General features: G+C 42.7%; 1 protein-coding gene across 3 annotated transcripts in view; it reads right to left on the minus strand.

Annotated features, from left to right (window-relative positions):
• The window catches only part of LOC126213452 (ankyrin repeat, PH and SEC7 domain containing protein secG-like), a 51,048-nt gene that overhangs the window by 12,129 nt on the left and 18,229 nt on the right, over positions 1-20,690 (minus strand). For all 3 annotated transcript variants that reach the window (XM_049941207.1, XM_049941208.1, XM_049941206.1), the window contains exons 2-4: positions 16,174-16,343; positions 16,014-16,058; positions 7,229-7,805 (exon numbers count right to left, since the gene is read on the minus strand). In XM_049941207.1, the coding sequence (XP_049797164.1) occupies positions 7,229-7,805; positions 16,014-16,058; positions 16,174-16,261 (710 nt within the window). In that variant the 5' untranslated portion in view covers positions 16,262-16,343. The remainder of the gene's footprint in view (positions 1-7,228; positions 7,806-16,013; positions 16,059-16,173; positions 16,344-20,690) is intronic.

A 20,690-nucleotide genomic window follows, 5' to 3' on the forward strand; every position in this document is an offset into this window, starting at 1 on the left:
TATGACCGCTATGTGTTGACATAGTTTCAAAGCACAACAGCATAAATCACAAAGGAACTGGAATGACAGTTCCCCTTCAATGCACTTAATGTGTTGCTGCCGTCATGAGATGGTGTATGTGGCTCGTGTGTTAAGGGGGGTTGAACGTCAAATGTGCAGACGTGGAGCAGGTGAGGCACCACAGGACACTTCAATTTTCACTGTCTATACTTTTACAAATAAATTCGTGAAGATGTGTCAGCACGAGCAAGAAGTTCTAGATTCACACTCCTAACAGTGGAAGTTCAAAAACATAACAAAATAATTTTTTTTTAATGTGACATTTCATAATTTTTTTCACGTACTGGTGGCTGCATTTATTGCTATAGGTACACTTCCCTTCATAAGCATGAGAGATTCTTCGATGAATTTCGCACGCCATACAAACCAGTTATAGGTGTATGAAACTAAAAAATTTATTTAATTAATGAAAAAATTAATTAGGTGTTTCATTTTGAACTTTGTCTTTAGAAACAATACAAATTTTGTAGTTAAATATTTCAATTATTACCATAATTTTTAATAGATTTGAAAAACTCTAGAATTTTGTCCTAAAGAATTTGTGCTTAATAAACATACCAGGTTAGAAAGTAATAGGATATTTATTTTGGATGTTATATGTACCCAAGTACAGAAATCTTTGTTTTGCGGAATATGGCAGTTAACGTTTCTCCTTGTATTTGTTATTCATTTACAGCTGCCCACCTCCATAAGAAGGTCCTTTTCAATTTTCCTAAACCAGTTTTCTTTCTTTTCACATTTCTATGATACACTCTTCTCTCATCCCCAAAAATAATTTATCTGTTTCACTACACTCTCTCTCTGTCCATTGCATAGAAAGCTTTCATGGAGTTCCCTCCTGGCTTCATTCTCAATTTCTCTAAAACGTATTTCCTGCTCTTCGCACCATCATTAAAACACGAAATTGGATCATAAACACCAATAGCATTTATTCCCGCTAATTATGGTTTTTATGACTCTTTCCTATACACATTGTTTAAAATTTTGATTTGGGTTTTGGGTACCACCAAGAAATTTCTTTAATAAGTTTTCATTTGCAAGTCTCTGAACATAGGTTTGATGGCTTCCATTACAGCAGTTGGTTGATAATTCCTGTGATGATATTCTTCAGTACCAGCACTAAGAGATTGCTGTCCTGAGCCACTGGTGTCATATTTGTTGCAGCACCCTTCACTGTGTATATGTTGCCATGGTGACGTTGTTTAGGGTTGAAGCAACGAATTCTAGGGATCTTGTGCGATAATATGCCACAAACGAACACAAAACATTCTGTGTAAATTTGACCCGATTTTTCAACCACGGAAATAATGTTACGTACTGTCTCAACCTGTGAAGAATCATTTCATTTCGTCAGCCATTCTGGATACTTCGGTTCTCGTTGAGGCACTGTATACTTAAAGATAGACTCTACATCATAGTCTTAGATGGAGGTTATCTTTCCAGTCTTACCTGATTCACTGTCTACAGACCCTACCCTTCTCTTCTGCTGCTGATAAACCCCATAAATTTATGTTCATGTATGTTACTCGTATAGCAATGCACCATCAACCTGCTTCCACTTCCATTCCCTTCAGGATTAATTTGGGAGATATCTAACCAACAATGAAACTAGAAACTCTATCCACTGCATCAATATATTCAGTATTGTATTGCATTGTATTGTATGTTAACTGGGGATCTAGAAACGAAGGAGAGGCTCCATTCCCACCACAGCCGCAGTGGTCTAAAACCCCACGACGACTACCGCAGTCCACTGCACCCCTCCGCCACCCCACACCGAAGCCAAGGTTATTGTGCGGTTCGAGCCCTGGTGCACCCCCCAGGGAACGTCTCACACCAGACGAGTGTAACCCCTATGTTTGCGTGGTAGAGTAATGGTGGTGTATTCGTACGTGGAGAACTTGTTTGCACAGCAATCACCGACATAGTGTAACTGAGGCGGAATAAGGGAAACCAGCCCGCATTCGCCGAGGCAGATGGAAAACCGCCTAAAAACCATCCACAGACTGACCAGTTCACCGGACCTCGTCACAGATCCGTCGGGCGGATTCGTACCGGAGACCAGGCGCTCCTTCCCACCCAGAAAGCCGTGCGTTAGACCACACAGCCAACTGGGCGGGCTAATATATACAGTAACTTTGGAAAAGAGCTTAGCAAACATTCCCCATACTACTACACTGAGCAAACATTTGGTATGAAAATAATCTACACAGTCAGTGCAGATGAATACATGGAGATTCAAAGTCCTTACATTAAATCTGTAAATTGAACGCCATTTCCTCTCTGAATCCAAAGAAAGATGGCGACATCGATTAAAACAATAAGTTTACTGTTAACCATCACAACCTCTGCTTTTAGAAACTAAAATATTTTTTCATCATCACACTTCGCTAACGCCACCCCCTCTAATTTGTTTACATATATGGTTATGTAGTGACAGAACTCAGGACATGAAAGAGACGGTTGTACCATCTTGTGCGGGGGTTGAGTGGGGACCTGTGGTCTGCGCAATTGTGACGAGTGTCTGGCAGTAGTTGCTGTGCTCGCTGTGTGGCTGTATGCAGGTGGGCCCACATCTCGTGGTCGTGCGGTAGCGTTCTCGCTTCCCACGCCCGGGTTCCCGGGTTCGATTCCCGGCGGGGTCAGGGATTTTCTCTGCCTCGTGATGGCTGGGTGTTGTGTGATGTCCTTAGGTTAGTAAGGTTTAAGTAGTTCTAAGTTCTAGGGGACTGATGACCATAGATGTTAAGTCCCATAGTGCTCAGAGCCATTTTTTTGTATGCTGGTGGTGGTCCTGTTGTGTCCAGTGGCTGGCACGCTATGCAGATGTAGACTGCTTGGATACGTGTATTCACACAGAGACCAGACGCCATCTGCCCGTCCACAGATAATGGGACAAATACAGCCAAAGACAACAGCAGGTCCACTAATTCACTAAGATAAATGACTTACTAGTGAGACAATCAGTTTACACGCTGCTTCTCCTGAGTTCCTCATACCAGCAGCTTAACATACCAAACAACAATCACACAGATATTAGAAATGCAGTAACTCTTAGATGTACTTAATATGCTATTATGTCCATCAGATGGTGTTTGTAGGTAAAATGCTTCAGACCAGGCTGTGGGGGGAACATATAGTAAATATGATGACAGACGCTTCTGAAATAACCAGTGAAGGAAATTCAGAGAAAAACGTTTTGTCGTATTTGTCATATTACGAAGGAACTGCAGTAAAAATTTGGCTTCCATTAAAAACTTTATTACAGAATTGAAACATCAGCCAATAGATCAATAGATGTATTTGACACCAATGAGCACTCACACGAAACAGGTGAATGTTGAATACAACCTGATTGGAAGGATGAATGAGCCTATGGGTATGATCAGTAAAATAAGCAGACACATCAATTATATATATATATATATATATATATATATATATATATATATATATATATATATATATATATACCTACTGAAATTAAGAATTTAGATTCGTTACTGTGTTCAGTGTAATCATATTTATCAGACTGTGATTATTGGATGTCATGGATTCAATATGAGTGAAAACCACGAGAAAGAGGTTACATAAGGCTATGCACGAAATATATCTATGTGAAGGCTCATGGAATCATGCTTTTACGTAGAAATTAGGGAAAGTCCATTGAGTGTTCTCCAACTAAACAGAAGATACAAGCAAATGTCTGGAAACTGAAAGGTCGGCACTGAAGTCAATGAACGTGTCTGTGTGTGTGTGTGTGTGTGTGTGTGTGTGTGTGTGTGTGTGTGTGTGTCTGTTATATCAGCGTTTATTAATTGTAGATGGTGTTTGAATGACATGGAATTTGCAATTGGTGCATATGAAGCAAGTGTTGTCATGGTAAAAGACAAGAAGCAATTCAAGAGTTTTGTGAACCATGCTACATGTAACAGCGGTGTTTAATGGCTGTAACTGTTTGGAAATCCATGCATCAAATGAGTGAGAACTACGTTACTGAAGATGTGTCAATTTCTAGTTTTGACAGCTGTAGTTGTGTTAGGTGTGTGAGTGTGTCTGTTGGTTAACGTTTGTGATTTCTCACGAGGGGCAATGAATATACCATTGACATAACAAGAGAGGCTTCATGTATATGCATGTGACATGGATGGATAACTGTGTGTGAACTGGTTGTCATTGTAAGCAGATGAATAGCTACAATGCAATAGTGTACATAGCTTGAGGCAATGAAGAAGATAAGGGTTAGGTCTAGTGACATGCATCCTATTTAAGTTAGGAACTGCATTTCTCAACTTTGCTTCTAAATAATTCAGATAAAATTACATATTTAATGTGTGAATAATGGGCATCTTGCAAAGCTAGCTGTGGCGATAAGCATTTTCTTTCAAACATTAATTTTCGCTTATAATTATAGAATACAGTTCTATAACAATAAAAATAAATGTCATTCAGTGTAAGGATTATTGTCTGAAGGATGAGAAATCCAGTTTTCCAAGCAACTCAGTAAGTAGTGCATAAGTATTCAGATATTTCTAAAAATAAAAGTAATTTATAATAATTACTGGTCAGAAGCATTGTAGACCCGCCACATTAGCTGAGAGCGCTAATATACTGCTTCATGGACTCGAGTAGGCGTGCCGGCCCTGGATCGAATCCGCCTGGCGGACTAACGACGACAGATGTGGTTTTTAGGCTCTTTTCCACATCCCCCTTGGTGAATACCGGGCTGGTCCTCACGTCCCGCCTCAGTTACATGGCTCGCAGACCTCTGAACACTTTCGCATTATTCCACGGACTACACTAGTCGCAGACAGGTGGGGTACACTAATTCTGTCCAGGGGGGTACAGGGAAGGGCATCCGGCCACCCCTTAATCTAACATTGCCAAATCCGATTAACCATGCTGACCCTGCATACCTGCAGGACGAAGGCACAAGCAAATGAAAGAAAGAAAGATAGTGAGAAGCATTGTAGTAAGTATTTATTATTTGAAATGTTCATAACAAGGAAAAGAAGGATCTAAAAATATCTTTCATATTGACGTGGTTAGGGATGGACATGTAATTGGAAAAGGCCATATATGGAAAATCCTAAGATCTATCAGAACAAAACACTGCAGGACTAACCTTTACTAAAACCGCATCGAAAATTAAGCGAAGATTGGTCAGTAGATATTTGACAGCCTCTAAGAGGCAAGTACGGAGTTTTCGCACATAAGAGTGCCCTTCATTGTTGTTGCACAAGGGAGTGCACCGAAGTATGGCAATATCATGAGAAACAACACAGTAGAAGTGGGAAGGAAATGTGAAGGAAGACAGAGCGTTATGCAGAACGGCCTGAAGTGGCAGTGCTGTTGTGGAGCCCGGTCTCCTTTCTTGTGAGGTGTTCATGCGGTGTTTACGTTCTTACATGACCTTCTTTGCCGGCCAGTGTGGCGGTGCGGTTCTAGGCGCTTCAGTCTGGAACCACACGACCACTACAGTCACAGATTAGAATCCTGCCGGCCGCGGTGGTCTAGTGGTTCTAGGCGCACAGTCCGGAACTGCGGGACTGCTACGGTTGCAGGTTCGAATCCTGCCTCGGGCATGGATGTGTGTGATGTCCTTAGGTTAGTTAGGATTAAGTAGTTCTAAGTTCTAGGGGATTGATGACCACAGATGTTAAGTCCCATAGCACTCAGAGCCATTTGAACCATTTTTTTTTTACCTTCTTCAAGAGAAATGTTCCATATATGCTCCGACTGAGAACGACACCAATTTCCTTCAAGCATAGTATACTTCACAAAAGTTACTTCTAATTCCCTTCGACTGCATGATTAGAGTGAACAAAGTTTTGTAACAGAAATGGTCACTGAATCCCTCATATGTATGTAGAAAGGAAAAGGGAGATACACAACACACATAAAACGTCCAACAGACGAGGTTATTGCCGTGTAACACTCCGCTATAGGCTGCGCATTATGAACAGGTTCTTGAAAGTGTTGAAAGATGCAAACGCCATTCCCAAATTGCTCTTCAACAGTGGAAAGAAAGAAGGTACATAAAACATCAATGTAGGCCTGTGCTGTGATAGTGCCACGCAAAACCTCCATGACAAATACGTCCACATCATAAAACCAGCGCCTCCGAATTTTACTGTTGTCACTACACACGCTGGAAGAAGACATTCATGGGGCATTCGCCATACCCACACCCTGCCATCGGATCGCCAGATTGTGTACCGTGATTAGTCACTCCACACAACGTTTTTATACTGTTCAATCGTCCAATACTTACGCTCCTTACACCGAGCGAGGTGTCATTTGGCATTTGCCAACGTGATATGTGATTTAAGAGCAGCTGCTTGACCGTCTAATCCAAGTTATCTCACCTCCCACCTAATTGTGACAGTACTTGCAGTGGATCCTGATGAAGTTTCGATTTCCCGTGCGATGGTCTAGATAGATGTCTGCCTATTCCACATTAAGACCTGGCGATCCGATGGCAGGGTGTGGGTATGGCGAATGCCCCATGAATGTCTTCTTCCAGCGTGTGTAGTGACAACAGTAAAATTCGGAGGCGCTGGTTTTATGATGTGGACGTATTTGTCACAGCACAGGCCTACATTGATGTTTTATGTACCTTCTTTCTTTCCACTGTTGAAGAGCAATTTGGGAATGGCGTTTGCATCTTTCAACACTTTCAAGAACCTGTTCATAATGTGCAGCCTATAGCGGAGTGTTTATACGACAATAACATCCCTATAATGGACTGGGCTTCACACAGTCCTGACCTAAATCCCATTGAACACCTTTGGTATACTTTGGAAAGCCGACTTCGTGCCAGGCCTCACTGAACGACATCGGTACCTCTCCTCATAGCAGCACTCTGTGAAGAGTGGGCTGCAATTCCCCAAGATACCTTCCAGCACTTGATCGAACGAGAGAGTAAGTTGTCATCAACGTTAAGGGTGGGCCAACACCATATTGAATTCGAGCATTACCCATAGAGGGCACCACGAAATTACAAGTCATATTCAGCCAGACGTCCGGATACTTTGATCACATAGTGAATACCAGAAAATGGATATCAATTTTAATGTGCAGGTACATCTAATTAAACTTAGTGGAGGACGTTTTATACTTGGCAGTACACACACTCAGAGCTCTGAAACGTAGATGAGTGGCTTACCTCGTGTCTGTTGGTGTCTCTGCAATCAGGTGAGTCAACTCCACAACAGTTTGTGGGTCGTTGGCTACAGCCTCAGCCCAGCCCTGCGTTGCCACCACATGGAGCAAGTGGGCCTTTATGAAGGCGACAGCGGCCTGCTTCAGCCTGTTAGCAGAGTGCCTAATCGCGAGAACACCTGCGGCTGCCGCAGTCTCGACAGACAGCTGGGCGGCCACCTGTTGCTCGCAGTGTTCTTTCAGTACCGACAGGCCGTATACGTCGGCGGCGACCAGCAGCTTTGGGGCCATGCTGGGCAGCTGAGGCACCTGCAGGGTGTAGAGGTATGCCAGCACCTGGCGCAGCACAGGACCCTCTGTGTCCGAGTGTACGAGCTGGCTGCTGCTGCCCTCTACAGTGACACGACGGAACATGTCCGCAAACACGGGACTCCTGGCGGCCAAGACAGCCCTGTGAGCCACCAGCCGCGTGTCTCCGGCCAGCAGAGTCACCACAGCGCCGTCCCCAGCGTCCAGCAGGGCGCCCAGATCCACGGCCGTGGCCTCCTCAGCCGCCTGAACTCGTCCCACTGTGAGGGATTCTGGAACACAGTGTCACTGATCACTTCTTTGCCCTCACACAGTACTCTCTATACTTGTATGAGCCGCAATCAAGTCTGTATGAACCTGCAGTTAGGATATGTTTCCAATCGCATGCCAGTTGCAACAATATGATATCTTTGCTGTGTCAGACTGATGCCGAAAGTGAATAGGTTATAATCATTAAAAATACTTTATAAGGGGGGATGTAACAGAAAATGATAACAAATATTTAAAAATCATTACCGTCAAATTTTTTATTAATGTGCAATCTAAAATTTTGTATGCACAAAGCAAAAGAGCTGTGTTTCAACAGCAAAATATATTACAATATGCATGATTAATATTTTACCAGAACCTGACTTTTTCATTTTTAATTGTCTTTTTTATAAAAAGCCATAGCTCATATTCTAATCATGCAATTAATCTGAAAATTTTATTGTAGTGTCCTGAAAAAGTTATAAGACCACTGAACCACAGTTATTAATTGTGGTACAAATTGTATCATTAAGAGTTTTTAATTTTGCGCATCCAATTTTCCTTTTTCTACATACAATCATCTAAATATCGAAAGTAAGTGATGGATCCAGAATTTTTTAGTTCCAACGAGACAGCAGAACGTTGTGAACAGTTCCTGAAAATTTCATAGCATTAGAGCATATACTTTTTGAGGCAAGGCTTCCAATAAAGTAAAAAAAATGTAAAACAGAGAAAATGATGCTCAAAGATTTTCTTCTCATACTTCTAAATGTAATAAGCTTACCTCAATTTTAAAATCCTCCATACTGATATTCCTCATCCTCCAGGTTTATCTTCTCTCCTCTTAGATTATGCCTGGCCTGTATTTGCAGGTAAGACACTGATCTGTTAGCTTTCTTGACCCTGCTCTCGTTGATGGTGTAAAATGCTTTTCTTGTATACATAGCAGGATCTGTACCAACTCTCTTCAGAACTTCAATTCTGCCATTATTTCCATTATTGTAACATATAACGGCATCATAGACACCTATTTTAAGTACTTCAAGTCCACAGAATGTCCTTCTTGAGCATGTAATCCAAATTAAATTACTGAGGCTTTCATATGCAATTTTGTGACCTTCCGTGAAGACAGTTCCTCAATAAATCAGGGCTTGCAAGAAACTTGAGTGTGGGTTTAAATGCATTCATAACATATTCTGGTAATGAGTGTTATGGGAATACATCTCATTTTATATTGTTCAACTTACACCGATCGTCTTTTAGACACAGATTGTACATTGGTGCTTTGTCACTGGATAAGCTAAGAGCTTAAGTTCTTCATTTCTAATTTCTTCCTCTTTTTTTATGGTAACCCTGGACTCCCACGTAAAGATATGTGAATTCAACCTTCCACCTACTAATATATGTTAGTATTGTCAAAACGTAAATGAACCACATGCAAGAATGTTTTCAGGCAATGATATAGATGTCAGCCAATGGAATCGAAAGAAAATAGCTTTGACACTGACAACTATTCCGCTGAAGCAACCAGTTTCCCAATTGTTGGAAAAGGTACCGGCTGTGTAGAGTTAATCAGTTTAACAATTTAATGGCATTTCTAAAACCGCTATCACGATAAAATAGAGTAAACTGTGTAGATGAAGAAAATAATATTTTTGAAAAATCCATTTTTGGACCAAAATCTATTACATCCCCCCTTAGAACTTTCCTATTTTCTTGTACAAAAAGCCCAGAAGGAACAGACCTCTTATCGTTAATCTCTTTCTACAATTACTTGAGCAGAATATCAAAATGGAGATCTAGCACAATACTAAGAGCGTCAGAAGGTAGTGTATTCAACACACAGTCCAGATTTCTGCAGTTATTTAAGGAAACAACGATATTTTGCGCCTGAAATCTGTATCACTCTGCCCTTAACCGCTAATCCAGCATGTTTCTCTGCAGGAACTGATACTCACAGCGGATCAACTAACTGCTATCTCGGTCTGATATGACTTTCTAGAAACATAACATCGAGAAGGCGGGCATAGCTAGATCCAAATCCTGACGTTCTCCAATCTCAAAACACCCAACATTGTGTAGAGTAGAGGCATAATTAGCCCCCCTCCCGCAATGGATAAAATTAAATTTATGAGGGATGAAAACAATTGTGTCTAAATGTGTTTCGCTCACAATACTAAATTATTTCCAAAAGATTACTTTTATTATTACTATTTCATAATGATGTGATACTTATTGCACAAGTTACCATTAATTAATGCTTATTTTCAAATAATAGCGTTAACGAATTACACAATGTGGTGCAAATAGAAGTTGCCAAACGAATCTATAGACTTCATCTTCCACACATAATCCTCCTGCTATACACAGTAGTTTGTACTTTGTACCATGGACCTATGGTAGAGATATCGAGGCACATACATTGCATACGGTAAATGTCTCATAAAATGCACAGTAGTTTGTACCATGCACGTATGATAGAGAAATCGAGATATGCAAACCACACACCTTTAAATAAATCAAATAAATTAAACTTTAACTCAACACATATTATGTAGTGGCCCCTGTTCTGTTGTAGGGTGTGTACAGTATTATTATTATTACTATTATTATGATTATTATTTGTAGCACCTAGTAAGATACAAAGCATTGGCAAAATGAAATAGTTCGATTTCTGACAGTACAGGAGAAAGGAGTCCAGCAATCAAGTGATTCAAAAAAAGGAAGTAGAGTGCAAGGATTTTAACTTGATTGATTTTAAATAAGGCTGTAGGTGAGGGTGAAGCAAGTGTCATGAGAGAGAGAGAAGCAGTGTGGAGGAAGCATGTTTTGCAACAAGTATATACCTTCACTGGAGACAGTTAACTTTCGTTTTCGAGGAGTAGTAGATGCAATGAGAAAGACTACATCATACTACGAAAAATGGTTGTTACAAATAAGAAGTACCAGTCGTGTCACTGACTCATTCGTTAGGGTGATGGGTATGACGCGCTGAGTCCTCCCTGATGCATGGAGCCCGGTCCTGCCACTGACAGACTTCTCAGAGCCAAGTGGATGAGCGGTGACAGATCATGTACTTCCTGTAGCAGCTGCTAACTGTCCAGTGGATAAGCAGTGACAGATCATGTACTTCCTGTAGAAGCTGCTGACAGTCCAGTGGATAAGCAGTGACAGATCATGTACTTCCTGTAGAAGCTGCTGACAGTCCAGTGGATAAGCGGCGACAGATTATGTACTTCCCGTAGAAGCTGCTGACAGTCCAGTGGATAAGCGGCGACAGATCATGTACTTCCTGTAGAAGCTGCTGACAGCCAAGTGGATAAGCAGTGACAGATCATGTACTTCCTGTAGAAGCTGCTGACAGTCCAGTGGATAAGCGGCGACAGATTATGTACTACCCGTAGAAGCTGCTGACAGGCAAGTGGATAAGCAGTGACAGATCATGTACTTCCCGTAGAAGCTGGTGACAGTCCAGTGGATAAGCGGCGACAGATCATGTACTTCCCGTAGAAGCCGCTGACAGCCAAGTGGATAAGCGGCGACAGATCATGTACTTCCCGTAGAAGCTGCTGACAGTCCAGTGGATAAGCGGCGACAGATCATGTACTTCCTGTAGAAGCTGCTGACAGCCAAGTGGATAAGCAGTGACAGATCATGTACTTCCCGTAGAAGCTGCTGACAGAGAAGTGGATAAGCAGTGACAGATCATGTACTTCCTGTAGCAGCTGCTGACAGCCAAGTGGATAAGCAGTGACAGATCATGTACTTCCTGTAGAAGCTGCTGACAGTCCAGTGGATAAGCGGCGACAGATTATGTACTACCCGTAGAAGCTGCTGACAGGCAAGTGGATAAGCAGTGACAGATCATGTACTTCCCGTAGAAGCTGGTGACAGTCCAGTGGATAAGCGGCGACAGATCATGTACATCCCGTAGAAGCTGCTGACAGCCAAGTGGATAAGCGGCGACAGATCATGTACTTCCTGTAGAAGCTGCTGACAGTCCAGTGGATAAGCGGTGACAGATCATGTACTTCCTGTAGAAGCTGCTGACAGCCAAGTGGATAAGCAGTGACAGATCATGTACTTCCCGTAGAAGCTGCTGACAGTCCAGTGGATAAGCGGCGACAGATCATGTACTTCCTGTAGAAGCTGCTGACAGCCAAGTGGATAAGCAGTGACAGATCATGTACTTCCTGTAGAAGCTGCTGACAGTCCAGTGGATAAGCGGCGACAGATTATGTACTACCCGTAGAAGCTGCTGACAGGCAAGTGGATAAGCAGTGACAGATCATGTACTTCCCGTAGAAGCTGGTGACAGTCCAGTGGATAAGCGGCGACAGATCATGTACTTCCCGTAGAAGCTGCTGACAGCCAAGTGGATAAGCGGCGACAGATCATGTACTTCCCGTAGAAGCTGCTGACAGTCCAGTGAATAAGCGGCGACAGATCATGTACTTCCTGTAGAAGCTGCTGACAGCCAGGTGGATAAGCAGTGACAGATCATGTACTTCCCGTAGAAGCTGCTGACAGTCCAGTGGATAAGCGGCGACAGATCATGTACTTCCTGTAGAAGCTGCTGACAGCCAAGTGGATAAGCAGTGACAGATCATGTACTTCCTGTAGAAGCTGCTGACAGTCCAGTGGATAAGCGGCGACAGATCATGTACTTCCCGTAGAAGCTGCTGACATAAGCCATACTGCAAGTGGATAAGCAGTGACAGATCATGTACTTCTTGTAGAAGCTGCTGACAGCCAAGTGGATAAGCAGTGACAGATCATGTACTTCCCGTAGAAGCTGCTGACAGCCAAGTGGATAAGCGACGACAGATCATGTACTTCCCGTAGAAGCTGCTGACATAAGCCATACTGCAAGTGGATAAGCAGTGACAGATCATGTACTTCCTGTAGAAGGTGCTGACAGCCAAGTGGATAAGCAGTGACAGATCATGTACTTCCCGTAGAAGCTGGTGACAGTCCAGTGGATAAGCGGCGACAGATCATGTACTTCCCGTAGAAGCTGCTGACAGCCAAGTGGATAAGCGGCGACAGATCATGTACTTCCCGTAGAAGTTGCTGACAGTCCAGTGGATAAGCGGCGACAGATCATGTACTTCCTGTAGAAGCTGCTGACAGCCAAGTGGATAAGCAGTGACAGATCATGTACTTCCCGTAGAAGCTGCTGACAGTCCAGTGGATAAGCGGCGACAGATCATGTACTTCCTGTAGAAGCTGCTGACAGCCAAGTGGATAAGCAGTGACAGATCATGTACTTCCTGTAGAAGCTGCTGACAGTCCAGTGGATAAGCGGCGACAGATCATGTACTTCCCGTAGAAGCTGCTGACATAAGCCATACTGCAAGTGGATAAGCAGTGACAGATCATGTACTTCTTGTAGAAGCTGGTGACAGCCAAGTAGATATGCAGTGACAGATCACGTACTTCCTGTAGAAGCGACAGCAAGAGGTGATAGTAATTCAGGTGTCTGTGGTATATCTGATAGATGACTGTTGACAGCTCTCCAGAAACACCCATGCACAGCAGCTCCCAGTCGACTGATCCGAGCTTATGAACGTCAGCTGACTCTTCCCACTTTCGAGGATAGTTTACAGAGTGCGGCTGCAGTATGGTTGGTGTAATGTCTTACAGAACGGCAAACAAGTATCGCTAAAGTAATCCTGCTTATTCTTTTTTATACTTTGGACCAGTTAAGTTCGAAGGATAGCTAGTTACCGTTAAGATCTGAAGCAGTCTGAACACAAATCGAGATGTTCTTTAGAGCAGCAGTAGCACCGTCTATAAAAGCTACTAATTTCCTGAAAGTGTTTAGATGTAGTAGTCGAAAACAAAATCAAAATCATCGTTAGTTTACAGCAAATGCAGACAACAGAACACGACATGTTACTTACAACAAGCACTGCACACACACTGGTTTTCTATGACGTACCAATACACATCATTGGTAACTTACGAAAATTCTCAAAAATTTACGTTTATTCACGTTGATACACAATGAAATATTGGGTAAACTTTTCTTTGAATGGGGTTGCTAGTCCAAAGTTTTTATCGAAGAGAAATGTTAAACGCAACGGACGTTATAGCACAAAGTACGTTTCCCGTGGCGCACAGCGTACGAAAATACTTAATTTATTGCAACACAAGCTCGGATTATGATGCAGTTGACACGAAGAACATGTTTAAAATTGATGTGAAGTTTTGGGACCTGTATTTTAGAGGCGAATTAATTTGACAAATCTGATTTTACTCGGACACGAAGGAAATAGAGGAAAGTGAGTAAATAGCCATGGGAAAAAAGTGCGGTGTGGAGCATAACACAACTAAAGGAGTGTTGGTAAACTTTTGTGAAAATTCCATGTACAAACCCTAGGAGTCGATGAATGGGACTATACGGAACAAAAAATGTCTAATGATGTCCGGAAATGCATGCTAGGCACCATTTATTGAATCATACTTTGTTACAGAAGCTACAGTGTAATTCCATGCAGCCACGGTTACAGTATTCACGGTTTCCTCCTAGAGGGTGGTACTGTTTCTCGCACGTCATGAATTAGGATGCAGGAAATCATGAAGGACGTACCCGAAGTGATCGGACACTAGACTTGGAAGAAAATGTAATGAACACTGTGGAAGGTGACCGCCATGCGAGTACCAGGCAGTTGGCCCACCACTACAGGGTAAGCCAGACGACCGTGTGAAACGTTCTCCATGACAACTGTTACTACCCTTATCAGTTAGAGCTTGTACAGGGCTTACTAGCGACAGACTTTCCACATCTGTACCAGTTTTGTCACTGGTTTCTTCACCAGGTAACCACGATTCCGGGATATGTGTCATCCATCCTATTCACAGATGATGCCATCCTTACGTGGAGTGGTATCTTCAACTTTTTCAACAGACATCTGTGGGATGGTATGCAGAAGGCCCATGGTATGACGACAGCGAATCATCAGCATCGTTGCAGCCTGAATGTCTGGGCTCGGATAATTGGCGACCTATTTTGGGACCAGTCTTCCTCCCATGTCGCCTGACAGGTCGGAAATATCGGCGTTTCTTGTGGGTGACTTGTTGGAAACAGTGCACTGATGATTCTAAGGGTTATGTGGCTGCTACACGATGGTCCTCCAGCCCACTTCGTCATTAACGCCTGGACGCATCTCAATCGCATCTTCTCTGGTTGAAGGATCGGACGAGGAGGTCCAGTTATACGGTCTGCTCGTTCACAAGATTTCAACCCGCTACGTTTCTGGTTACAGGGTCAACTAAGGAGTAGCGCGTATGAAAAGTCCATTCCAGATGTGGAGACACTGGGGCAGCGTATTCATCCTGCCTCTGATACTGTTCGGCTGCAGCCTGATCGATGTGAGCGTGTGAGACAGAGCACGCTACGGCGCGTATACACGCATGCGTTGGAAACGATTTTCAGCACACACTGTAATTGTCGCTGCATGGTACAGCGCGAATTATACCGCAGTCTTTGTAACAACGACTGAATAAAGATTCTCTAGCGTGGAAACCATGCATTTTCGGATATACGTTCGTTAGACATTTCTGTTCCGTATCCGCTCATCGATCAATCCCTAGAGTCTGTACACTGTGGTAAAAATCACCCTGTATGTGCAACATGACGACTAAATGGCATTCCAACTGGAGCTTTCTACAATACCATAGGCAATGATACACCGATACCCAACGGTGTTGCGTAGTTCGGTCGCAGAATTCTTGTGACTTCCCCTTGACCCAAAGCAGATATTCCAAGTTTACGCCGGCGTGTACCCCGGGTGGGTCACGCCCGACTCTGCCATTTATGCTACTGGAAAAACAGTAGCGTGTGAGGTACGTATTGCCTATCATGTAGGAGCAACGAACAGTGCTAAATACAAGTTTGTGTGAACCTTGGACGAGAGAGATCTCTGAACAAATGAGATATCACACAATTTGTGATTAATTTAGTGTACAATTATCTCACATCCTCTTTCGCCGTTCTAAAAATAAGTAGCAATGCAGTGTGTTTGGATACGACCGCCACGCGACGGCGAGAAGCAGGCAACAGGTGGCGCAGGCAGCTGGAGGGAAGCTTCCGCACGCTCGCCTCCCACGGCGCCGGCGAGGACGTCTCAAACCACCAGATAAGACTACCGTGCTTAAATAAACTAGTACCAAAAGAACCACGTGGACCATGAGGTGTATGTAGTAGCAATGGATGAAACACTTACCTTTGCTGGTTGTTAAACTATGTGCGGTGACTTCTGTATAGAATTCTGAAAGAGAAATTCGTAACAATCTCAACCAAAAAATTAAAAATATATTTCATTTCTTATGGTTATCTACTGTCATACCCAGACTCATATGGATCAAACAAAGTAAAATTTTTACCTGTAACAGAAATTGGGTGGCTGCAGCCAGTAGATATGACAACCGCCACAAAAATGCGGATGAACCAACTAAAGCTTCTGCAGAACATGGCGGAAGGTCTCAGGTGTCGGGTCAAGTAAGGAACTTTTCTGTCAAAATAACCTCACCAAACTTGCAGTCTGCTGAACAACCTGAAATTTACGGAATAAGTGTAACCTACAAAGACATTTTCTAGCAGCTAGCTTCATAATAAATAAATTAGCGTAAATTAATCTGGATTACACCATTTTACGAGGCGGCTGCCACTCCGTTGTTCCGAATATACTGGGTGACTCACGAAGATATACAATTGTTTTAATATGTTATTCTACAAGTAAAATCAAAGAAAAAAGTTCATATAAACATAGGTCCGCAAATGTTTATTTACGCAGTTACGGTTAACAAAGGTTTTTGCCTGAAATTTACCAACTTCGCTAATATAAAGGCATCGCAAAACCGTACGAGGTTAAAGTAAAGCACGATTTCCATTTATCTTGTTGTTGTTGGTCTGGTGAATCTAATAAAACATGTCCCAGGCGTGTATCTGCAGTAATTTTCCAGAACATCCAGAAAAGAAAAGAAGTAATTTCATAAAGTTTTCAATTTATGAACTAGTTGACCCAATTTGTTTTATAAATTCCAGATGATTCCGCAAAGTATTTAACAGAAGTTGTAGAGAATTTGATTTTGGAAAATAATGCTAATAACGTTGACTGAAACTCTATGAATGTGTCAGATAATCTGCTTTAATTAATATCGTAGCACACGTGAATTCCTGTTAAACCAGAAGAGACAAAGCTCACTGTTAAGGAAGTTGTACAGTGAACGTACAATTTCTTAATACATTCAAAATAAATGTTCAAAAATGTCTACACCGAGTTCAGTGCTTTTACCTGCACGTGTAGGAACAGATTTTGTTGCTCGTTTCAGTTTCACAGGGTTGTTCTTAATTTCGCCTATTGCATTCATAACGTGAGCAAGTAATACCTCACGTGTACTGACATTTTCCTCACAAACTATGTCTTTCATCCATCCCCATACAAAAATCTATTGGCGTTAAATCGGGCGATCTGGGTGGCCACAGACGTGTAGCACCACGACCAACCAATTTCTGAGGAAAATGATCATTTAAACGTTTAGTAACGGCGTTGGCGAAATGTGGAGGCGCACCGTCATGTTGAAAATACACTTGCAATCACGTAGCTAGTGGAACACCTTCGAGGAAGCGGGGCATTTCTTGTTGAAGGAATTACAAGTACGTATCGCCTGTTAGACGTCGTGGGAAAATGTTTTATTAGATTCACCTTATTAATAACAACAAAGTAAATGGAAATAGTTTTTTACTTTAACCTCGTACAGTTTTGCGATGGCTTCATATTAGCGAAGTTGCTAAATTTCAGGCAAAACCTCTTATGAGCCGTAACCCCGTAGCTAAATATTTGTCGACCTATGATTATATGAATTTTTTTCTTTAGTTTTACTTGTAGAATATAATGTTAAAATGTTTGCATACCTTCGTCAGTCACCCTGTATACTGGCTGATCAGCTGAACTGTTTACGTCAGTTTCGAAACCAATTAAGAGATCGTTATCATGTTTGCAGCTGCTTAACTGCGAGGAACTGCTGGATGAGCGACGTCGTACTCGTATTAACTGCAGGGGACGGGGATCAGCCTCTCTTTTTCAAATGAAATTGCAGTATGTGTCAACACGTGGTGATGCATTATGCAGATCTGGAGGAGGACAGGGGGCTGTGTCTCGCCTACAGCAGTGTCGTTAGCCGAGTTAGGCGAGCCTCAGGCGTCTAAGGACACGCCAGCGGGTACGTCCGAGTGCGGTGCTGGTGGAAACTGCGCCCTATGAAACACAGGGTGTGTCAAAAAGTGTCATCCGATTTCAAAAAGATCATAGCTATTATGGTATTTGAGATATGTGAGCCGGCCGCTGTGGCCGAGCGGTTCTGGGCGCTTCAGTCCGGAGCCGCGCTGTTGCTACGGTCGCAGGTTCGGATCCAGCCTCGGGCATGGATGTGTGTGATGTCGTTAGGTTAGTTAGCTTTAAGTAGTGCTAAGTGTAGGGGACTGATGACCTCAAATTTTAAGTCTCATAGTGCTTCGAGCCATTTGAACCATTCTTTGAGATATGTTGGTGAACAACACACTCCTGGAAAGAGCAAACTCTCGAGTTTTACATGGTTACCACTAGGTAGCAGCAGTGTGCGCCACCTTTAGTTATTCTAATAGTAAAAATGGTGTCGGGACAACGGAAAGCGTTTTGCGAACTGCGTGTCAGTAACAACCATTCAGCGTGACTTTCGTACTGTGTATGATGTGGATTCTCGTACAGCACACAGCAGTAGTCGATGACGTGAACTATGCCGAGAAACAGGTTGTTTGTGTAAAGGCAAATCGCCAGGTCATCCCAGAGTGTCTGACACACACGTCGAAAGCATCCGCCATAGTTTCCCAAGGAGTACGCACAAATCCGTTCGCCGTGCATCTCGACAGCTAAACATACCCCCGATGTCCGCCTGGCGTGTGATGCGTACACGTTTACTTACGAAACCGTGCCGGTCGCGGTGGTCTCGCGGTTCTAGGCGCGCAGTCCGGAACCGCGCGACTGCTACGGTCGCAGGTTCGAATCCTGCCTCGGGCATGGATGTGTGTGATGTCCTTAGGTTAGTTAGGTTTAAGTAGTTCTAAGTTCTAGGGAACTGATGACCACAGATTTAAAAAAAAATGGTTCAAATGGTTCTGAGCACTATGGGTGGTCATCAGTCCCCTAGAACTTAGAACTACTTAAACCTAACTAACCTAAGGACATCACACACATCCATGCCCGAGGTAGGATTCGAACCTGCGACCGTAGCAGTCGCGCGGTTCCGGACTGCGCGCCTAGAACCGCTAGACCACCGCGGCCGGCACAGATTTTAAGTCCCATAGTGCTCAGAGCCATTTGAACCATTTGAACGAAACCGTACAAAATTCAGCCACTGCAAGCTCTTCGAGAAGGTGACAAACAACAACGTGTGGAGTTCTATCATTTAGGTCTTAGCAAGATTGAGGATGAAAGTTTTCTTCCACGCTTAGTGTTTAGTGACGAGGCAACATTCCATTTAAATGGAGAGCTGAACCGTTATTATGTGAGAGTATGGGGTAGCGAACAACCACATGAACTGGTACAACATGAGAGAGGCTCTCCAAAATTGAATGTGTTTTGTGCAGTTAGAACAGTAAAAGATGTACGTCCGATTTTCCTTGGCCTAGAACACTGTTACAAGTAGTACATTTTTCGATATGGTGGAGGAAGTTCCTATCCCACAGTTGCAGGCTGATTCGAACGACTTCATTTACCAACAGGATGGGGCACTGCCACACTGGCATCTGGAAGTGCGGGAATTTATAAATCAAAGGATTACCGAACGATGGATTGGTCGTACTGGACCAAATGATTCACCCTTACATTACTGGCCTCCAAGGTTACCGGACCTGACTGTATGTGACTATTTCTGGAGGGGATCTATGAAAGACTCCGTTCATGTGCCTCCATTACCAACAACAGTGAATGAACCGAGACATCGCATAACAGCTGCTGTGGAAGCTTTAACTCAAGACATGCCCGCTGCAGTGTGGGAACAATCTGAATACAGCATTCACATATCCCGTACATTTCAAGGCCGGCATAATGAACACTTATCAGAAGGAATGAAAAAAAAAACTTTTTGAGTTTTCCTTTCATCAAAACACAAAAGTCATTGTGTATGTTTATTAGTTACAGAAATATAGACGTGTCAAATAGGATAAATATTTTTGATATACCCTGTATATGGTGGCAACTGAGTGCTGACTCGAATGGGGGCAATCTATCATGAAACCGAAGATATCACAGAGATATTTGTGAAGAAATGAGCTCACCGCAACATTGATCACAATTTTGTGACAATTATTTCAACATTTACGAAGCTTTTGATTACGGACATTGTCAGAGGCCACTGACAATTAACAAGTAACACGCTCTTCGAGCTGTAGTAGCATATGAGGTGTCACCTCAAAGCTAAACACTACAAAAACCAGATTTCATTTACGCAACTTGCTCTGTTTTGTAGCAGTACGGTTTTTTAAATGTGCCAATACTCTGAACTTGCCACAGTTGCAAGTAATAAGGGGAAGGTTGAGATATTTAGATTCAAATGTAATCATAATCGATGATGATTACTGTGGCTGATGTTGAATGCTATTTAATCCAAGGTTTACTGATTAATGGAAATGGGCATTAGTGAAAATTCTAAATGAAAAAGGAAAAGCTCCACTTTATGTAACTTCTTAGAGAACAAATGAACAGATGGCGGATGGGCACTCCTCTTACATTAGCGACACGTTAATCGTATATCTCTAAGTAGCATATTTCGTGTGTGCACACAACGACTTACTTGAATGTGATTTACGTTTTTGTTAATATCTTATGTAATATCACACTGCTCATGCTTCGAGTGGCCACAAA

The sequence above is a fragment of the Schistocerca nitens genome, chromosome 11, assembly GCF_023898315.1.
Source record: "Schistocerca nitens isolate TAMUIC-IGC-003100 chromosome 11, iqSchNite1.1, whole genome shotgun sequence".
In the NCBI taxonomy this organism is placed as follows: Eukaryota; Metazoa; Arthropoda; class Insecta; order Orthoptera; family Acrididae; genus Schistocerca; species Schistocerca nitens.